Below are 18,579 nucleotides of genomic sequence, written 5' to 3' on the forward strand. Positions count from 1 at the left end.
GTGTCTCCCTAGGTGATACTTCAGGTGACACAAGGTCACATCTGAGCTGGGACCCGGGGCCTCAGGCATGTGTGTGCGTTGCTGGGAATCAAGATTGGGAATCAAGATATGTCAAAGTAGTGAGTCAGGTTAAAGTCCTAGGGTTGAAAATCTTAAGTATCAAGGTAGACCCATAATGAGTTATCATGAAAAAGGCGTAATCCAGCTGACCATTGTGTCTCACGTCTGTGGCCCCAGTGCTTGGGAGGTGAAAATGTGAGAGTGTCCAATGCCAGGCTGCGTTACACAGGGAACCGCAGGCTAGCCTGAGTCCCAAAGTGATAGCCTGTGTCAAGAATTACAAATAAGTAAAAATAAAATGGAAATAAATTAGTTAAGGCACTTTTCATTAGTGATGAGTCCAGGAAGAGCTGCCATAGAGAGGAGGTCGGTCTCTATGGATTTCTGTCTCCTTGCTTCAAGTCAAGCCCCTGAATAAAATCATGCACACAAATAAATACTAAACAAATGGAACCCTGGCTGGAGAAGCCTGGAAATGGTCAGGGCCAAGCAGTGAGCCCTCTACCCCTCACACTGTGGCCTCTGAACATTTCTTCCCAGAAGGAATCAGAGCTCCTCAGCCAGACAGAACCCGTGATGCTGGACCGTGTCCTCCCCCCATCAAGTACATGGAATGTGCTGGGGCCTTGAACCGTTGCTCTGTGACTGCCTCCTGTGTGTGATGCTGGGGGACCCATGGCTTCCTGCGGGCCAGGCGAACACCACCACCGCGAGATATTTCCAGCCCCTGAAATGTTTTTCTTCGGCTAAGGGCTTGCTGTTGGGCCAGGCTGGCCTTGAACTTGTGGCAGCCACTCTGCCTCCCAAGTTCTGGGACTACAGTCATGCGCCGCCACACTTGCTAAGTTTCCTTTCCCAGTTAGCTTAAATGTCAAGAATGACATGTAGCAGCTGGGCGTGGTGGCGCACACCTTTGATCCTAGGGCTTGGGAGGCAGGGGCAGGTGGGTTGCTGCGAGTTTGAGACTAGCCTGGTCTACAAAGCGAGTCCAGGACAGCCAAGACCACACAGAGAAACCCTGTCTCAAAAAAACAAAAGAATGACATGTGACTAATGGAACAGTGCGAGACCAACCAGAGTCTGGATGGAAGTGCCAGATTCTGAGGAGCAAGTGCGTGAGGGACAGGCAGATGGAAAACAGAGCCGCTTCCTCAGCCAGCGTGCAGGCTCAGGTCTGCAGAGGAAGGAGCCCTATCAACGCTGTGGTCCCAAAGGACCCAGGTCTACAGCAGACACAGAACTGGAGGAGGGGCCAGTGGCCCAGGAAGTGACCACAAGATAATGATGGCCACACACAATAAGCATGGCAAGCCATGCTGGATCTCAAAAATTTTTTTTCTCAGGGATGCTAGGGACCACCAGTACTCAGTGGCCAAGGCACATGCTTGGCACCTTCTGATCTCTTGTCCCTCCACCTTCAAGAACAAAGGACTCATGAGGACAGGGACCCAGAACTGTGACACTTACACATGAAATACTGGAAGGCCTTGGACTTTACAAGGATGTTAATTCCTGTTTGGAGAGAAAGAAATGTAAAGGTTAGAATGCCCAAGGGAAAGCCAGGCTCGGTGGCACATGCCTGTAATCCTAGCACTCGGGGAGGCAGAGGCAGGTGAATCTCTGTGAGTTCGAGGCCAGCCTGGTTTTCAAAGTGAGTTCAGGACAGTCAAGGCTATAGAGAAACAATCTTAAAACAAAACAAACTGGCTTGAACTAAAGAGTGACTATTTCATGAGGAACACTGATTCGGGCATCTGATTTAATGTTCTTTCATTTTTTTATTTTTGAGATTGGATTTTGCCATATTGCCTAGAATGACCTCAGACTTGCCATCTTCCTGCCCCCACCTCTTTAGTGCTGTGATTGCAGGTGGCTGGCTGGCCCCTGGTTTTACTGATCAGAGTCCTTCCTGGTCTTTCCCGAGCTAACTGCTGACTTCCCAGCTTGATCACAGACACTCTCACCTTTGAAAATGAGGAAAGCCGTTCGGGGAAGCTCGTCAAACCAATGCTCTCTGTTCTTCTTTGCCTGTAATGCAGAGTGCCCAGGGGAAGTGAGGTCACAGCCAGGGGCCAGAACCTAGTGCAGGTCAGGCTGTGGGCACAGGGGAGATAGACAGGAACCAGAACCTAGCCTGAGCCTCCACAGGGGCTAGCCTCCTGCTCCTGCTGCTAAACTGGAAACAGCAGTGACATTTATGGATCTGGATGATAAGCGGGACAGCTGGCATTGAGTGCCAATGGGGCTGCACATATGGATCATATTTGAATATGGCCCAACTCTCCCGAGGTGAGGCTGGGAAGGCTGGGTCATGGGATTTGGATTCCATTCCTGTTGTGGCTGAACCGCCCTCAGTATGCTGGGTAGGGATGTGGGGACACTCACCTTCCACTGCAGAGCAGCAACTTCGTAAATATCATAGAAGTCCTTCAGGCTGCCACAAGCAAAGAGAAAAGGTGGTCACACACAAGCCTGCCACACACTGACAACTCAGCCTTTGTTCCCACACCTGCCCAAGGCTATGGCTCACAGGAAGATGGACAAGGTGTGGGGCCCAGCACTGAGCCAGGGCCCTCACCCACAGCGTCCTGGTCACCTCTGTCCTCCAGGGGCTAGGACGACTCAATCCCCTAAGTCCACACTGACCACCTGTGCCCTGAAACGCTGCCCTTTAGGGGAGCAGAGGCCTCCAGGGACAGAGCAGTGACCCCAGCTCAAAGAGCCTGCTGCCATCACTTCCAGAGCAGGTTGTACCGGCTCAGTGGGCAGTGCCCTCATGCCCACCTGCCTCAAGGCCAGGACCAAAACCAGGGGTCTCTCAGGCTCAGCCCCTCCAAGCTGGAGTGTGCATGTGCACCAATGTATGTAGGGAACATTTGCGTGTAGGTCAGAGGACGACTTTTAGGAGGTGACTCTCTCCTTCCACCCTGTGGGTTCCAGGGATGAGCCTCAAGTCATCAGGCTTAGCAACAGGCATTTTACCTGCTGAGCCACCTCGCTCTCTTATTTATTCGTTTCCATTTATTTATCTATTTATTTATTTATTTGTGGGATTAAGACCTGAAATAGTGCAAGCTGGCCTCAAACTCACTGCATAACTGAGGGTGGCATTAAATTTCTAATCGTCCTGCCTCTGGTTTTTTTGAGACAGGATTTCTCTGTGTAGCCTTGGCTGTCCTGGACACACTTCATAGACCAGGCTGCCCTGGAACTCACAGAGACCCGCCTGTCTCTGCCTCCCAGAATGCTGGGATTAAAGGTATGTGCCACCATGTGTGGCTGCCTTGGGCTTTCAAGGACTAGCCTTCGAGGTGTGCACCGCCATGCCCAGCCTCAAATGTTTCAGGTAACCAGACTGAAATGGACTATGGTTTGGCTTCTGTGGCTTGTGAAAGATTACGGAGGACTACGACCATGTGACAGCTGTGGTGTGAACTGCATCTCTCAAAGGCCTCCATATGCCCAGAACTGCTCCACCTCGGGACAGTTGCTGGCGCTTACCTGAGCACAGGTGTGTTGCTCTGGTTCAGAGCCTTGAAAGTCAGGAAGCGCTCCCTCGCACTCATTCGGGGCTTGTAGAAGCGCATCAAGCCTTCGAACTGCCTGTAGGAGATGCCGGCTGGCCTCTGGGGGAGAGAGAAGGCAGTGATGGAACACAGGGACATGAGGACATGAGGACTGGTGCCTGGGGCCAGGTATTCCGATTCACATTTTGGCGGCCAGCATTTTCTCTCATGGGCAGTATGGCAGCCAAAGGGTCGCCAGCTCTGGCCAAGCCTAAAGGGATGCTTTTGGTAGGGAGAGAGAATGAAGTTCCCCTCTGTGACTCGGCCCTGATGCCCTACCCGCTGGCTGACAAGCAGGCGGTACGCATGCTGGATGGCGGTTCGCTTATGCAGCAGCAGAGACTTGAACTTGTGCTTTTCGATGTCATTGAAGGTGTCGAACACCACGGCCAGGAGCTGCAAAGGAGAAATATGGACCCTTGGCTGCCCTCCGAGTGGACCTGCAGGACTCAGAAGTCATCCTCTAGCCTAAGACTGGCCTTTCATCCAGCTCCCCGCCCCTGGGGGGAGAGACTGAAGACCCTCTGGTGGGCTGCACTGCCCAGGACAGCGGCAGCTGCTACACTGTGGAGGACATGAACAGCTGCCCTTCATACAGCTCTCTCCTGAAGACACTGTTACTGGGTTTTCCTCAGGGCCCTCTTCTGTCCCCCATAGCTGGTCCCTAGCTGACCAGAGGACAGGTCAGGAAAGAAGCTGCATGAACACGGACCCTGGAGGCACCTCCTCTTCCTCCTCCCCCGTTCCCCCCATCACTTTTCCTGTGACTCACAGCTTCCCTGAGGCTCCAGGGATAGGGGGAGCCTGCATGGCAGGAAGGAACATTCTAGAACTGCTCCAGAGCAAAGGCAGTTTACTAATGAGGGGAACTAGGGTGGGGAAAGATCCGAGAAGTGCTCTGTCTTTCAAAGTTGCTTTGAGTGAGTGCTCCTGTGCCTTCAACTGCTTCAGACTGCCACCCCACCCTACCCCCCCGCCACACACATCCACTGTTTTCCATGTAGATGGCAGGTGAGTATGTTTCTATCACAGACCACATAGGATGCAGATGGGCTCTGTCACAAGTTTACTCAACCCTGTGGTTGGACCGTTCCAAGGAGAGATTAGCCACAGATGAGAATAAACACTGGGTGTGGCTGGGTGCCAATAAAACTGATTAACAGTAACTGCTGCATGCACACACATACATATGTGAGGGGGGAGTCAGAGAGCAACTTTTGGGGGTCCTTTCTTTCCTACTCAGGCTGTGTGCCTTATAGGCAAGTGCTTTTATCTGCTGAGCCATCTATCACACCGGCCCTCTCTTTTAGGTTTTGAGACACAGTCATGTTCTGGTCTAGCCATGGCTGGTCTAGAACTTGCTATATCCTCCTGCCTCCGCCTCCTGTGTGCCAGAGTTACGGGCTTGTGGCACCAGATCTATGCCTTCCATGCTGTTTCTTCCACGAAGAAATTCTCCGACTCCCCTTGTTCTAGTCATCAGACCCTCTGTGCCCCGAGTCTCACCTCACTCTGGAGGGAGAATGTTGAGGGCACAGGCTTTCCACACTCCTGTGATGCCTGTGTAATGGAGTCTCTGCGAATTCCCAAAGCACAGGGTTTGGGGTACTTCCAGAGAGCCTCACAAGGGGAGGGCTTTGCAGGGGCTAGTCTGGAGAGGGCAGGGGGGTGGCCACTGTGATTGTGCAAAGCTCCATCTGGGCTCCTTGCAGTTCCTTCATGAGAAACCTGCACACACATCTTCCTAGCTCTGCGAGTCCCTTGAGGAAATTACTGACCCCAAGGTGGAGGTTATAGGAACCCTGATATGCAGCTAGTGAGCAAGAAGCATGGGGGTCCCCAGGTACTCACAGCCACCTGAAGTCTGGGGACCAAGCCCTTGACCTGTGGGGTATGGTGCTGTCTGGATGTGCTATGGGCAAAGTTGCTAGAAAGCACACACACCTGCTTGACTATCGGCTCATTAGCTTGGAATGTGGCTGGTCTAGGACCTAATTACAAACTACCTCAGGTCCTTCACAGCTGCTTCCTACCCCACCCCTGCCTGTGACCTAATGTCTTGGTGGCTATTAAGGAAATCCTTCAGGATATGCAGAGATATTGCTGATCCAAAGGCTGAGAATGCCCTCAGCCGGCACCGGAGTCCAGAGCAGAGTTCTCCTCTTTTTTTTAAATTTATTTATTTATTATGTATACAGTGTTCTGTCAGCATGTACACCTGCATGTCAGAAAAAGGCACCAAGTCTCATTATAGATGGTTGTGAGCCAACATGTGGCTGCTAGGAATTGAACTCAGGACCTCTGGAAGGACAGCCAGTGCTCTTAAACTCTGTATCATCCCTCCAGCCCCTCCTCCTCTTTCTTAATGGCACTTAATAGCACTGAAAAGTGTCTTGATTGGTGAAATTCTTTGTTCTGTTGTGACAAACTCTCACGGCAATGTTACCACGGAACACGGGATTCGGGGTAACCTCAACCTGTGTTCCCAGGCCACGGTCACTCATGTTTGGCTCCAGAACAAACGGTCTCGTAGCTCCACTCAGGTGAGTGAGGTCTGTGTTTGTGTGACGGACAGTGTCACACTGAACTGTGCTGAGGACACCAGTGAGTGCGCTCATGATGCTGACAGATCCACGTGGCGGCTGCCCGCATCTGCCTGCACTCCTCTCTGCACAGAGCCTGGCTGGCTTCATCACGGCAAAATGTTTACGGTAAGGAGGGATAGACGAAGCGTTGAGAGTTGCCTCGCTCTGAAGTCCAGCAGTACCTAGTCATGGAGGCACAGAGCCAAGGGGGTGCCACACAGGGCACCACACCTGACTGTGGACCTGGGACACACCTGCTTGGTGTCCCCACACCTCCATCCCTGGGGCCCATCACTGCAGTGGAGCCAAGAGAGACACTCACCAAGTTCATGATGAAGTACAGCTCGATGGAGAGGTACACGATAAAGAAGACGCAGGACCAGGGGTTCCGGGAGTAGGAGGGCATCATTACGTCTGGAAAGCTGGATGGCAGAGGATAACCTTAACCTCTAAGGACGCACCTGCTCCCCTGTACCCCCTAGCCCTCCACTCGGCCCTGTGCGCACTGAGACGACAGCACTGGGTGGAAGGAGGCGGCCCTGGCCTGGGGTGAGGACCGAGGTCAGTGGTGAAAGTGAACCCACGCTTACTTGGCTGTGGTCAGAAGCACAAACAGGTTGACGATGCTGTTCTCCAGGGTATTGAAGTACTAAGGAAAGGAAGGCTCGTGTTGCTCGGCCTGGACAGTCACCTCCAGGGCTCTCCTCTCCCCCCCTTCCTCTTTGTAATACAAGGAGCATCAAAGCAGGGGTGCCGGATACATGGAGGCCTGTGCTTCATGAGTCTATACTCATGGTACAAGCCAGCTACCAATGAAGGGAGGGGGTTCCCCCATGCGTGACAGGTCCCTGCAAGGAGCTCCATTCCTCCATTCTCTACCAGAATATTCCAACATTCCAAGCCTAATTCTGGAAGCTTAGCCCATGAGAACAGCCCTCACGGAAAGCAGTGTCTCAGGTCTGAGGGATGTAGACTCTCAGGAATCAGAAACCAGGCAGGTGCCCCTCCTAACATGGCCAGGGTCCATCCTCCCATCTGCCCTTTCTGTCCCCATAAACAAGGGACCAAGAACTAATTACTTACGGGGTCGGAAGGGTTAGTGGAGAATAAGTAGAAACCTAGAATGTGGTAGAAAAACAGACCAAGAGTGGAGTTAAAATGGAGTTCCCACGAGAGGCGGAAGGGATCCAAAATGAATGAGAGCCAGGGGGGAGGCTGAGGGTGTGGTGTGGCCTGCAGCACTCCAGAGAACACTTGTACTGCTCTAAAGGGAGTCGTGCTGCTGTGTGCAAGCCTGCTGACCCAGGGGAATGCATTTTGGCTTGGCCAGATCAATTCTTTAAAGAAATGGCTGGAAATCTGTATTTTTGTATAAGACTGAATATTAAGTTTTCAAACTAAACAGATCACATCGGTGGGCTGGATCATAGATGCAGGCTGGTAGTGTCTCTCTGTGCTCCGAGCACACGACAGCCAAGACATGCAAAAGGCAGCCAGGCAGGAATGTTACTCTGTCCTTCCTCAGGAGCCTGAGGATTCTGATCCAGGGAAAATACCCTGTCCCCGCGTAGAAGACAGACGTAATCTGACAAGAGTGGGTGGCAGTGCGCATGTGCACTCCCAACATACAGGAGACTGAGGCAGGATAGTCATGGGTTCTAAACCAGCCTGAGCTACACACCGAGATCCAGCTGCCCAGGCCCCTCTATAGCACATGGGGAGGTAGTACTTTCTCTGGAGGTTTGTGCCTCCAGAGGTGCAAGCAACAGCCCAGAAGAAGGATGCAGCCTTCTTGGGGCTACCGATGATGCATGTAATGAGCCCGGCTGGCTGGACTCGGGACACTCACCAAGGATGGCGAAGATGATCATGAAGAAGAGCAGCAGCAAAAGGATGTCCATGAAAGGTGGCAGCGACTGGAAGATCTGCCGCAGGTTGCTGGGGAGAAAGACAGACAGTCAGGGGTGGGAGGAGCTGTGTCTGGAGGGGGAGGTGGACAGGCTGGTGGTAGAGATGTGTTTGGTGTAGCTGACCTGGAACACCACATCCTACTGTACCCAGTTGGGCACCATGCTTAGCTTAGTCCTAATGCACCTGAGGCCGCCACTCAGCGGGTGACAAGGACAATGAGGGCACGTGAGCCACCACCACCTGGTGACAGTGCCTTAAGAGGGAAGGCATGGCAGGAGACTACATCACCTGGGGGACAAAGTCACCTTCCACAGGTAGGAGGGGGCATGCACATGCGCGTGCGCGCGCACACACACACACAACCACCTAGTCCCGGGATAGTTGTTTCTAGCTTTGGGCACATCCCTGCCATCGGCAGGTCCCTGGCCAAGTAACCAGATGGAGTCTCTAAGGATGGGTTTAATTCTGGAAAGGGTTAGCTCTGGGCTCAGGGCTCTCGACTGTGTGGGAGGAGCCTGCAGGACAAGGCTGGGAAGTCTGCCTGAGACTACTGTTGTAGGGCTGGAGAGAAGCTACACCTAAGACAGGGAAGAACTCTGGGCCAAGGTGAGAATGGCTGTGCTCCCCAGCAATGCCTATCCGACCCCAAGTTCCAGCTAATGTGCTGACAACTCCACCAAGAAGCCGAACTGAGCCGGGGCTAGTCACCTCAGCTCCTGCTCATTCCCTTCCCTGTCAACCCAGAGGGCCAGGCAACGACATGGGACTATGTGGCTGCCGAGCCCCGGGCCTTACCGCCGCACGCCGCCACAGTACCGACAGTCCACCAGGAAAATGCAGCGTAGCGCCCTGGTCACCCGCATGTGGGATGTCTGTCGCACCAGCACCACAATGGCCTCGATGAACTGCACCACCAGGACGGATGTCTGGAGATGACGGGACAGAACACACTTAGCTCACTGGCCCAGCCTCCAGTGTACTGAGCAGACACTGATGGACACAGCCCACAGGGACTGGCGGGGCTCCTCCCATTTCTGCCTCTCCCCATAGCAGGAGTGAGCCCTCCTGCAGCCAGCTTGGATGTGTGGCCTGAGGAAAAGCTGGTGTGTGGCTCCTCTCTCCAATGAAACAGCACCCTGCCTCTGGGTGCTCCCCCACCCCACCCTGATATTCTCCCAACAACCTCATGGCACCAGGAAGCCCTTGAGGACTCGGCTCACTCAAGCTCTGCTCATTTGAAGATGTTTCCTAAGACAAAGTGCATGGCCCCCGGCACAGTCCCACTGAGGTCACAGGGCTGGGTCTGAACCCCACTCTCTGGGTCTGAGACCCCACTCTTTCTCTGGCTAGATGTGAAATGAGAAGCCCAGGGCACTTGGCCCCCGCAACCCATCCCATGATCATGTGGGTTTTCCCGGCATATGCAAATCGGCTCACCGGGCTCCACTCCCGAGCATACACTGGGCCCGAGGGGATTTTAAATGGCGCCATAGACACAGGTGTGTAGGGTAACCAGGAGAACACGCTGCAATGGGATGGACAGATATTAGTACCTTGACCATGGTGCGCTTATGCCGGACAAACGTGTGGAAGCCCAGCCACCGCAACTTCATGCAGAGTTCAAATACCACCACCATGAGGGCGAACAGCTCCAGGGTGGCGTGGACCTGCAGTCACAGAGGTGAAGACCATGGTCAAGAAGCCCATCCAGTGTACCTCCCCTCTCCTGGGACTTCTCCCAAGATGCTCGTGCACACAGTCACAGACACACACAGAGACAGAGACAGACAGACAGACAGACTCACACACACCCCTACCAAACCACAAGATGTCAGACAAGGCCTTGGAGACAGAGCTTCTCCCAGACAGCTAAGAATAAACTTGACATTCAAAAGCTAGAATGCAGACCCACATAGTGTAAAGTTAGGAAGGAGTCCGAGGCACTGAGAGAACAACAACAAAAAAGCTCTGTGTTCTAGGGAGAACTGTGTAGTACTTACAAAACAATCCACATTCAGGTATTCAGGAAGTAAAAATGGGGTTTAAAACAGAAAGAAACTTCCCAACAAGTTTAGCTGTCTAACCAGGCTGCTGGGGCTGGGGAGATGGCTCAGTGGGAAAAGGCGCCTGCATCCCACATCCAGATAGAAAGAGAACCCACTCCACAGTTGTCCTCTAACCCCATACAGGTGGCATGGCATGAGTGCATGCATGCACACACACACACACACACACACACACACACGATAATAAGTAACTTCTTTTAAGAAGAAGAACATGTGAACAGAAAACTCTAACCAGTGCTTCCCCATGAGATGGACGGACAAGAACCCAGGGAACACTCCCCATAGGGGCTTCACCCACGCATGCCGGGCTCTCCCAGGCCTGACCACAGCGTGACCCCAGCCAGTCCATGGAGTCACTGGTAAACAGAAGGGCACTCTTCCAGCTGCAGCGGGGGCAGGGGAGCTATACCTTCCTGTCTGTGCTTCTAGGAGGTTAGGGCCCCTAAAGTCACTGACAAGGTGCCGTGCCCTTTCCCAGGGCACTCACATAAATGCCAAGCCGGAGCGCAGGGACGGCGGGTGCCTCGCACAGCGACAGCAGCAGCAGCAGCAGGGCTGTGAGGAGCTCCATCATGTAGAAGAGGTGGTTGTGTGCAAAGAGGTAGGCCGCCAGCGCTCTGGCATCCTTGGGGTGGGTGAAGAACTTGTCATTGTTCTGGCCTTCCTACAAAGACAGGAGAACCTGAGCACGCAGCACAGGGGCGCCAGCGCTGGAGAGCTGGTGGGACACAAAGTAGGGCGGGTCACAGTGGCCAAGATGTGGTTCAGGCCCTAGACTGGCCTCACTGAATGGCCCCGCCTCTGCCTGCTGATGGGGGCTCAAGAAATGCTGTTAAAATCTGTCAAACTTCTGTCAGGCCTCAGAGGGCATGTAGACGTCTGAAGTAAAGTGTTCACGAATGGGCTGAACTAGCAGTGTGGGCCCGGCTTCCCCAGCCTTCTCGGTGGGCAGTGTAAAGTTCCTTGCCTTCCTTGCCAGTGGTGAACAGGACAAGGCTGGAGCTTCCCCAGAGTTATATGAAGAATGGGGACTTCTGCCAGGAATCTGCTGGCTGGCACACCAAATGGCAGCCATAGGACGTTGAGTGAAAGTTATCACTTGGGAGGAGCCAGCGACTATACCCACTGAGACCCCTATAGTCTGCTGGTGCGGCCCAGTGGAGCCTCTGCTGTACTCTTGTGTAGACATGGCTGCTTTCCGATGTGGGGGAACACAGCACCCTGATTTCACCTTGGGCAGACTCCAGGACGCTGATCGACACACAGAATAGCCCCACAATGCACCACATATGCCACAGTGCAGAGGCTGGCACCTCACTCGCTCATGCCTCAGCGGATCAGCGTCCCAGAAAGCAGATTCCCGCCCTGCTGTCCCCATGACCCTCTTCCCCTTCTGAGGAGGCTGTAGCTGACAGGGGACTCGGGTCACTTCCCTAAAGCTGGATGCTACTCTCCTCATCAGCAACAGAAGACAAACCACAGAGGAAGCAGTGGCAGGGCTGTGCCCAGGGGAGACCGCAGGGCCCTATGGTCTGTGCAGGGCAGGGTTGCCCACCATCTCACCGCAGCCCTGGGGGCACAGAAGGTCTGGGAGCTTCTGCTTTAAATTACTAAAAAAAAAAAAAAATGCAATTCTTGTGCAATTGTTTCCAACCAACAGCTGGGGAGGAAGGTGTGACAGTTTGGTGGGAGGGCTGTGCTCTGAACTCCAGAACTCCAGAACTCATAACCCCCCGGGGGGTTGGGAGTGGGTGGGTTTCGTCTCCACCAGCAAAGATGGACTGAGAACCCCCATCAACAGCACTGCTCAGCCCCCAAAGAGAGCTTTGGGCTTGTGTATAGACCACCCAGCCAGGGCCCCCCGGGACATCAGAACCTCAACACTCACGGTTTCCCAAGCAAGAAAATTAACAGAGAAATGTGGCAGAAGAGGAAGCCAATGACAGCAGCCCTCCTTGATGTGGCCAGGGCCAGCAACCCGTACAGCCCAGCGACCTGGACTGAGCCTTCCCCAGCCTAGCTGCGGCGGGCATGAGAAGCTGGGCCTGGTAGGAACACTTGAAACCCCAGCACTCCTGAAGCAGAGGCAGGCAGGGCTCGGCAGCCTTGAGGCTAGCCAGGGCTACATAACAAGCTGCAGGGCAACCAGGGCTACACAGAGAGATCTGGTTTCTTAATCAAAAGGGAGGAAATTATGTTGTCTGAGACCATCTTAATTTATGTTAACAAACATGGAATGATTTTATAGAAAAGTATTGCTTTAAAAAAAAAAAAATCCCCAAACATTGCCAGGAGTGGTGGTGCATGCCTTTGATCCCAGCATTCAGGAGACCGGGGCAGAAGGATCTCTGGGAGTTACACAATTACAGAAAGCAACCCTTTTTTAGAAAAAAACCAAACCTCCCAACAACAACCATCACTATCAAGAGCAGCAGCAAGGTACATGAGAACAGAGCATGGAGCCTCCCCCTGCGTGAATGATCCCCTGCTATGGTGGGGCAGACAAATGGTCCTCGACAACTGGGTCTGTGGGAAGACAGAGGGAACAGACTGGGGACCGGGGGCATGCATAGCCACAAATAGGGCAATGTACCTGCCCACGTGTTTGCGCGCTCGCACACACACACACATACACAGGTGAGCTCTCCTGTTCCAGTCTGGAGCAGGGGCAGCCATGGCTCTGAACATCTTCTGGAGTACTGGCTGTACGCAGTCCACACTGATGGGGACTTCCTCCGGTGCCCACCCCCAGGCGCTGACCTAGATGCACTCACCTGGAGGTAGATTGCGGCCTCTTGATAATTCATCTCCCAGTTGTGTCCAGCGGGACTGGAGGGGAAACTGTAGGTCCCGGCCCCGGGGACCAGACTGGGACCCTGGGAGTCCTGGACGCTGTGGCTGCCCCCATCTGCATTAGAAGAGGAGAGACTCACTGAGAAGCCAGGCTTACAAGGGCAGAGGCGCTCAGCACAGGGGTCACTCTGTTAGTATGCTGACCTGCACTGCTAGCACCAAGCATCACGGTGGCTCCTCAGAAATGTTTAAAAAAAAAAAAAAAAAAGTGCCAGCAAGATGACTTGGCAGAAAAAGGTGCTTGCCGCCAAGCACGATGACCCGAGTTCAGTCCCCGGGACTCACATGATAGGAGGAGTATAGACTCTTGTCCTCTGACCTCCATATGTGAGCCCTGGCATGTAGGTCCGCCAAACCTCCTCCAGTAAAATAAAGGTAATTATCTTAAAAAGAAAAAGAAGAGCAAAAGAGCAGAGGGAGTGGGGGAGGGAATGGCTAGACCTACTCATGTCTACATATCTTTAGGAAAAAAAATGCAGGGAAGGAAAACAAGAAATGGGCTGTCTGTGAGGGGTAAGGGCAGGCAGAAGGGCAGGCTCACTTGTAGACTTTTGACTTTTGGAAGCCTGTGGAGATCCTGCTGAGTCAAACATTTAACCGAAGTGGATTTTTTTCTCTACCACCACTGCCCAACCCCCACCCCCGCCTGCCCCGGGGGTAGGACCATCTGTTACTTCTCCATGCTCCCACCAATGCCCACCTCTCCAGGAACCCTGGCCTGCTTTGGCCCGGCAGAGCGCCCTCTCCCACCCTCAGCCACACCATTTGGCTTGGCTCACGGACAGCTGACCCAAGCTGGCCAGCAGAGCCAGGGACCATGGTGGGCACTGGAGCCAGCCAATGAGGAAGGTAAACAGAAAGGACCCTTTAACTTCCAAAGTCTGAGCCTGTGCTCAGGCTTGTCACAAGCTGCAGCCCCTCCTGAACACTTGGTGAACCTGAGTACGGGGCAGTGAGTCCACTGCATTAACTAAGAAATAAATCTATGACAATCTGGGTCCCCACAGCCGCACCGTAAATGACATCTCCATAGGAGAAACCCAACGTTTAGATGCTGACTTTCGCACAGCTGATGGAAAGCAGGTGTGTGGTGCATGAAACCACACAGGCTAGGACAGAAAAGGCTGGGTCTGAGGGACCTGAGTCCCAAGAGCTGGAAATACAGGCCAGGGTCACCAGGTACAGTTGTCCACAAGGCTCACCCCACAAATTTATAAAACTGCATGCAAGGGCCCATTGGCATACACTGAAAGGTACATGTTTTATAGTGCACAGCTTGACAATTGTGGTTTTGGGTGGTGCTGGGGATGGAACTCAGGACCTTGCAGATGCTCTAACGCTGAGCTATGCCCTCAGCCCAACCTCGTTTTTATGTCTGTGCACCCCGTGAAGGCAGCAGCTAAATCAAGAAGTTGAACCACAGGCCTGGACGAGGCAGGACGATTGCAAAGTCAAAGCCGGCCTGGGGTGTAGAGCTCAAGTCCGGCCCCTTGAAATCCCCATCTCAGAATAAAACGTAGGACCCAGCAGAGAGATGGCTCAGAGGGGTAAGGCTCTTGCTGCCGAGGCTGATGAGCTTAGACTCCTGGGACCCACATGGATAAAGTAGAGAACTGACTCCCATAGTGTCCTCTGACTTCCACACACAAATAGGCACAATAAATAAATATTAAAAAATTTAAAATAAGCCAAACGTGGTGGCCCGTGTCTTTTGAGTTGTAGTGCTCGAGGGGTGCAGGCAGGTGGGTCTCTTTAAGGTCAAGGCTAGCCTGGTCTACATAGCCAAATTCTAGATCAGCCAGGGCTGCATAGCAAGACCGTGTCTCAAAATTTTTAAATAAATAAATGAATGAATCAAAAATAAAAGTGGGCCAGAGACACCGCTCAGCGGGAGAGCTCTAGCTTAGTGTGCACAAGGCCCTGAGTCAATCCCCCTCACAGCAAAAAACTAAAAAAGTTAAATAAGGCCAGGCAGTGGCGGTACACAACTCTGATCCCAGCACTCAGGAGGCAGAGGTAGCCTGATCTCTGATTTCAAGGCCAGCCTGTTCTAAAGATCCAGTTCCAGGATGGCCAGGGCTACACAAACTGTCTTGAAAAACCAAAAATAAATACATAAATAAACCTAAATAAAAAGATGAAAGAGCCTTCGCTTCCTCTGCCTCCTGTCCCACCGCAGACAGCCACTCAGCCGCTACCCTGCCCCGTCTTGCAGTGTTCAGTAAGGGCACCGTCCAGTCCGCACACCCGCCTGCCTGCCACACTATTCGGCGTGTCTGCGTTACTATGCTTCTTTCTGTAACTGTATGTCAAGTACCCAGTGTCCACCCAGACATCCACCGATGCTGACTCAGGTATAGCCCCTGAGGGGGCAGGTTTGCTGTGGAGTGTGCTTTTCTCATTCCTTTGGAGTAAATAAATATCTGGAGGTCAGATGACAGGTCACAAGTTTAACCTCTCGGGAGTACAGACTGGGCCAGGCCGGGTGGCCCCATGCAATCCCAGCACTTTGGGGACTGGGGAGGAAGATCATGACAAACTTGGGTTGTGGCAAGACCCTGCCTCAAAAAGAAGCAGAAAAACCCACCAAACAAATTCCCCACAGTAACACATTTCTCTACTCCCACGGGCTGCCTGAACCTGACGTGTTCCTGGGCCCTCACCAACCAGTTTGTCCTGTCTAAGCTCTCTGGAAGGCGTGTGCCGGAGCTACAGCTTCAAGCCTGCAGTTCCTCAGTGCTGAGCTGTCACTTACAACACCCTATCATACCATAGCACACCCCAGTTCCCTGGTGGGGATGGCACTCCAGGACCGGTGCAGGCCAGGCTAGCGTTCCACCTCGGAGACTTGTCCCCACCCCCCCCACACCCCCACCCCAGCTTCCCTATGCAGGTAGCTGTGCTACTGGAAAACCAGGACGGCTTCCCAGCTTCCTGCCAGCAAACGACAGTGTCTAAACACAGGGTTCCTCCAATGGAGACCTCATAAGGTGTGGGTGCTGGATTAATTTCTTCCTGTCCTTGTTCCTCTGCTGGTCACAGAGCAAGTCTTGTGTGTGAGTGTGTGTGTGTGTGTGTGTACATGTATATCTGTGTGAGGTGCAAGTGTGCGGTGGGGGTGGGGGTGGGGATGGGTGGGTGGGGGTGTACCGTGTGCAGGTAGGAAACGCCTCACAGAAGGGACAACAAACAGGGAAGGAAGCACACAGGACCACTTCTAGTTCTAGTGTTTGGAACCGATGAAGTTCCGAAACACAAAACCCCACAGGGTATGTCCTGACACAAATGTGACCCTGCAGGCAGGTTCAGCAAATGTGCCCAGGACCCTGTCACTGTGAGAGGCTGTGCCAGGGGACGGGCCTTGGCTGTAGGGTCCCAGAGGGCGCACTGGTCAGTGTTCCCAGCTGCAGGCGTGGGCATCCCTGTGAAGCTCCAGCCTAACCAGGTTTCTCTAGGGCATCTGGCCCTCTAAAGACCCAGCTTCAGAAGAAAACCCAGAATGCCGTCTCCCTACCCATGTCCCGATCCATACAAAGTCCTCACAGGCAGGCGGGTCATCAGCCTGGGGGACTGCCATAGAGGGCAGCTGCTCATCACACACCAAGGAGCCCTTCGGAGGACAGTGACGATGTCACCACCCCACAGCTACAGATTTCCCGTGGCTGAAAGGAACAGTGAGGGCAGAGTTGCTCGGCGAGACCTCGGGACTCAATAAAAACTGGCAGAGACTGCATGAAATACCAAGCCGGTGCTAAGCTCTGCTTCAACTGGACACATGCATATTTTATTTTATCCCAGATAGGAACTGTGACTTGGAACTAACCATTACTCAGGAACTCGACCCCAGCAGTTTGCCTGCACAGGGGACAGACTCACTGGAGGCAGCTGGACAGCTTTTACCCCAACCCCTGCGGGAGCGCCTGTCTGTAGACGCAGCCAGCACCACCACATGGGGCCTCTGCAGGAGGCTCTGAAGCCACGGCCCAGGATGCTGGAGTGGAGAGAACACGCAAGGCCACTCGGGGGAGGTGGGGGAGGCTAGAACCTCCGAGCTTGCGACTGAGGACATGGATGTGTTTTATAGGTTGACGGTAATCACAAGAAAGCGGGCTGTGGCTGGCTCTGTTGATAGAGCGCTTGCCTAGCAGGCTGGAAGACAGACTCAGCACCACACAGATCTATAAATTGAAACTGGGTGTGGTAGCACACTCATGTAATCCCAGAATTTAGGAGGCTGAGACAGGAGGCTCAAGAGTTCAAGGCCATCCTCCTCTACAGCTTGTGACCAGCCTCAGCTTCCTAAGACTGACAGAAACAAAACAAAACACTAACCAACAAACCAATCAACAAAAGCAGGCAGGCAGATGCAGGTGACCTTCGAAATAACCTCAAACTCAGCCACTGCCCTGAGGAGTCAGCAGCTCTCAGACTGTGCTTGGGGCCAAGGCCTTTCACCAACACCACCTAGCTGCTCAGCAACAAGAGGGCAGTTGTTGAAGGAATAACCGCTGCTTCAATAATCATAGGAATCAATATTAATTATTTCAACAGACAATAACAGTGTTTGCATACAGGAGCCTCTCCCTCTGCCTAATGAGCCACAGCCCACCAACCACAACCACTGTACTAGAACGCCAAACACCTATAGGGCCAGGCTTGTGCACCAGGCATGTCACCTTTACACGTCCCTCACTAGGGAGAGCAACACCCTAGTGTTTTGCAGCTGTCACCAAGTCCAGATGTGAGTGCAGTTGCCTGGACTCAGAGGATGAGTGCCCCCATCCCAGGAAGGGAGGATGCGGAGAGTGTACTGTCCTCGGCCTGTATATGCTGAGGCAACAGCTGAATCAACACAGCCACAGGGGCCTCAGGAAGTTGACAGGCCCCACCCCAGGATCAAAATGATTCCACACTGATGCCTGCCTCAAACGCTGCTTCTCTGCTCACTGCCGTGTTGCAAATAAGCACCAAATACTATTTAAAATAGGTACAACACATGTCAGTTGTTTGTTCTGTTTTGCTTTTTGAGATAGGGCTTCTCTGTGTCCTGGACTCACTCTGTAGACCAGGCTATTAATTGCCTTTTCAATCTTTTCACTGACTTTTCTGCTCTGCCACTGTTGGACCAACCCAAGCCCTTCCAGGGACTTGTCCTTTTAGTGTCCTACCCCATGACCTTTTCTATAGCAGAGTAATCTGATTGGGGGGGCTCTTACATGAGCATGAGTGTGTGCGTGCATGTGTGTGTACATTAGCATGTGAACATGTGCGCGTGCATGCATACATGAGTGTGTACGTGAGTGAGCACAAATGATGTGTATGTGTGCTCGCCCATGTGTGAGCGGGCGGGTGTGTGTGTGAGTATATGTGTGAGTGTCTGTGTGTATGTATACCTGTGAGTGAGCGTGTTGACTTCCCAGCTCAGCAATACCACCTTAAGAAAACAATAGCAGGGCCGGGGAGACAGCTCTGCTGGTGAGATGCTCGCAGGCTAACCTTGAGGACCCTCACTCAGACCCGCAGCTGCACTTGGTGGGC

General features: G+C 53.1%; 1 protein-coding gene across 2 annotated transcripts in view; it reads right to left on the bottom strand.

Annotated features, from left to right (window-relative positions):
* The window catches only part of Tpcn1 (two pore segment channel 1), a 55,191-nt gene that overhangs the window by 12,339 nt on the left and 24,273 nt on the right, over positions 1-18,579 (bottom strand). For both annotated transcript variants that reach the window (XM_055606456.1, XM_055606457.1), the window contains exons 3-15: positions 12,963-13,096; positions 10,676-10,852; positions 9,676-9,789; positions 8,918-9,048; positions 8,061-8,149; positions 7,295-7,329; positions 6,802-6,860; positions 6,534-6,633; positions 3,906-4,022; positions 3,562-3,686; positions 2,446-2,494; positions 2,025-2,088; positions 1,528-1,572 (exon numbers count right to left, since the gene is read on the bottom strand). In XM_055606456.1, the coding sequence (XP_055462431.1) occupies positions 1,528-1,572; positions 2,025-2,088; positions 2,446-2,494; positions 3,562-3,686; positions 3,906-4,022; positions 6,534-6,633; positions 6,802-6,860; positions 7,295-7,329; positions 8,061-8,149; positions 8,918-9,048; positions 9,676-9,789; positions 10,676-10,852; positions 12,963-13,096 (1,239 nt within the window). The remainder of the gene's footprint in view (positions 1-1,527; positions 1,573-2,024; positions 2,089-2,445; positions 2,495-3,561; positions 3,687-3,905; positions 4,023-6,533; positions 6,634-6,801; positions 6,861-7,294; positions 7,330-8,060; positions 8,150-8,917; positions 9,049-9,675; positions 9,790-10,675; positions 10,853-12,962; positions 13,097-18,579) is intronic.

The sequence above is a fragment of the Psammomys obesus genome, unplaced genomic scaffold (genome assembly GCF_907164565.1).
Source record: "Psammomys obesus unplaced genomic scaffold, mPsaObe1.curated_primary_1811, whole genome shotgun sequence".
In the NCBI taxonomy this organism is placed as follows: Eukaryota; Metazoa; Chordata; class Mammalia; order Rodentia; family Muridae; genus Psammomys; species Psammomys obesus.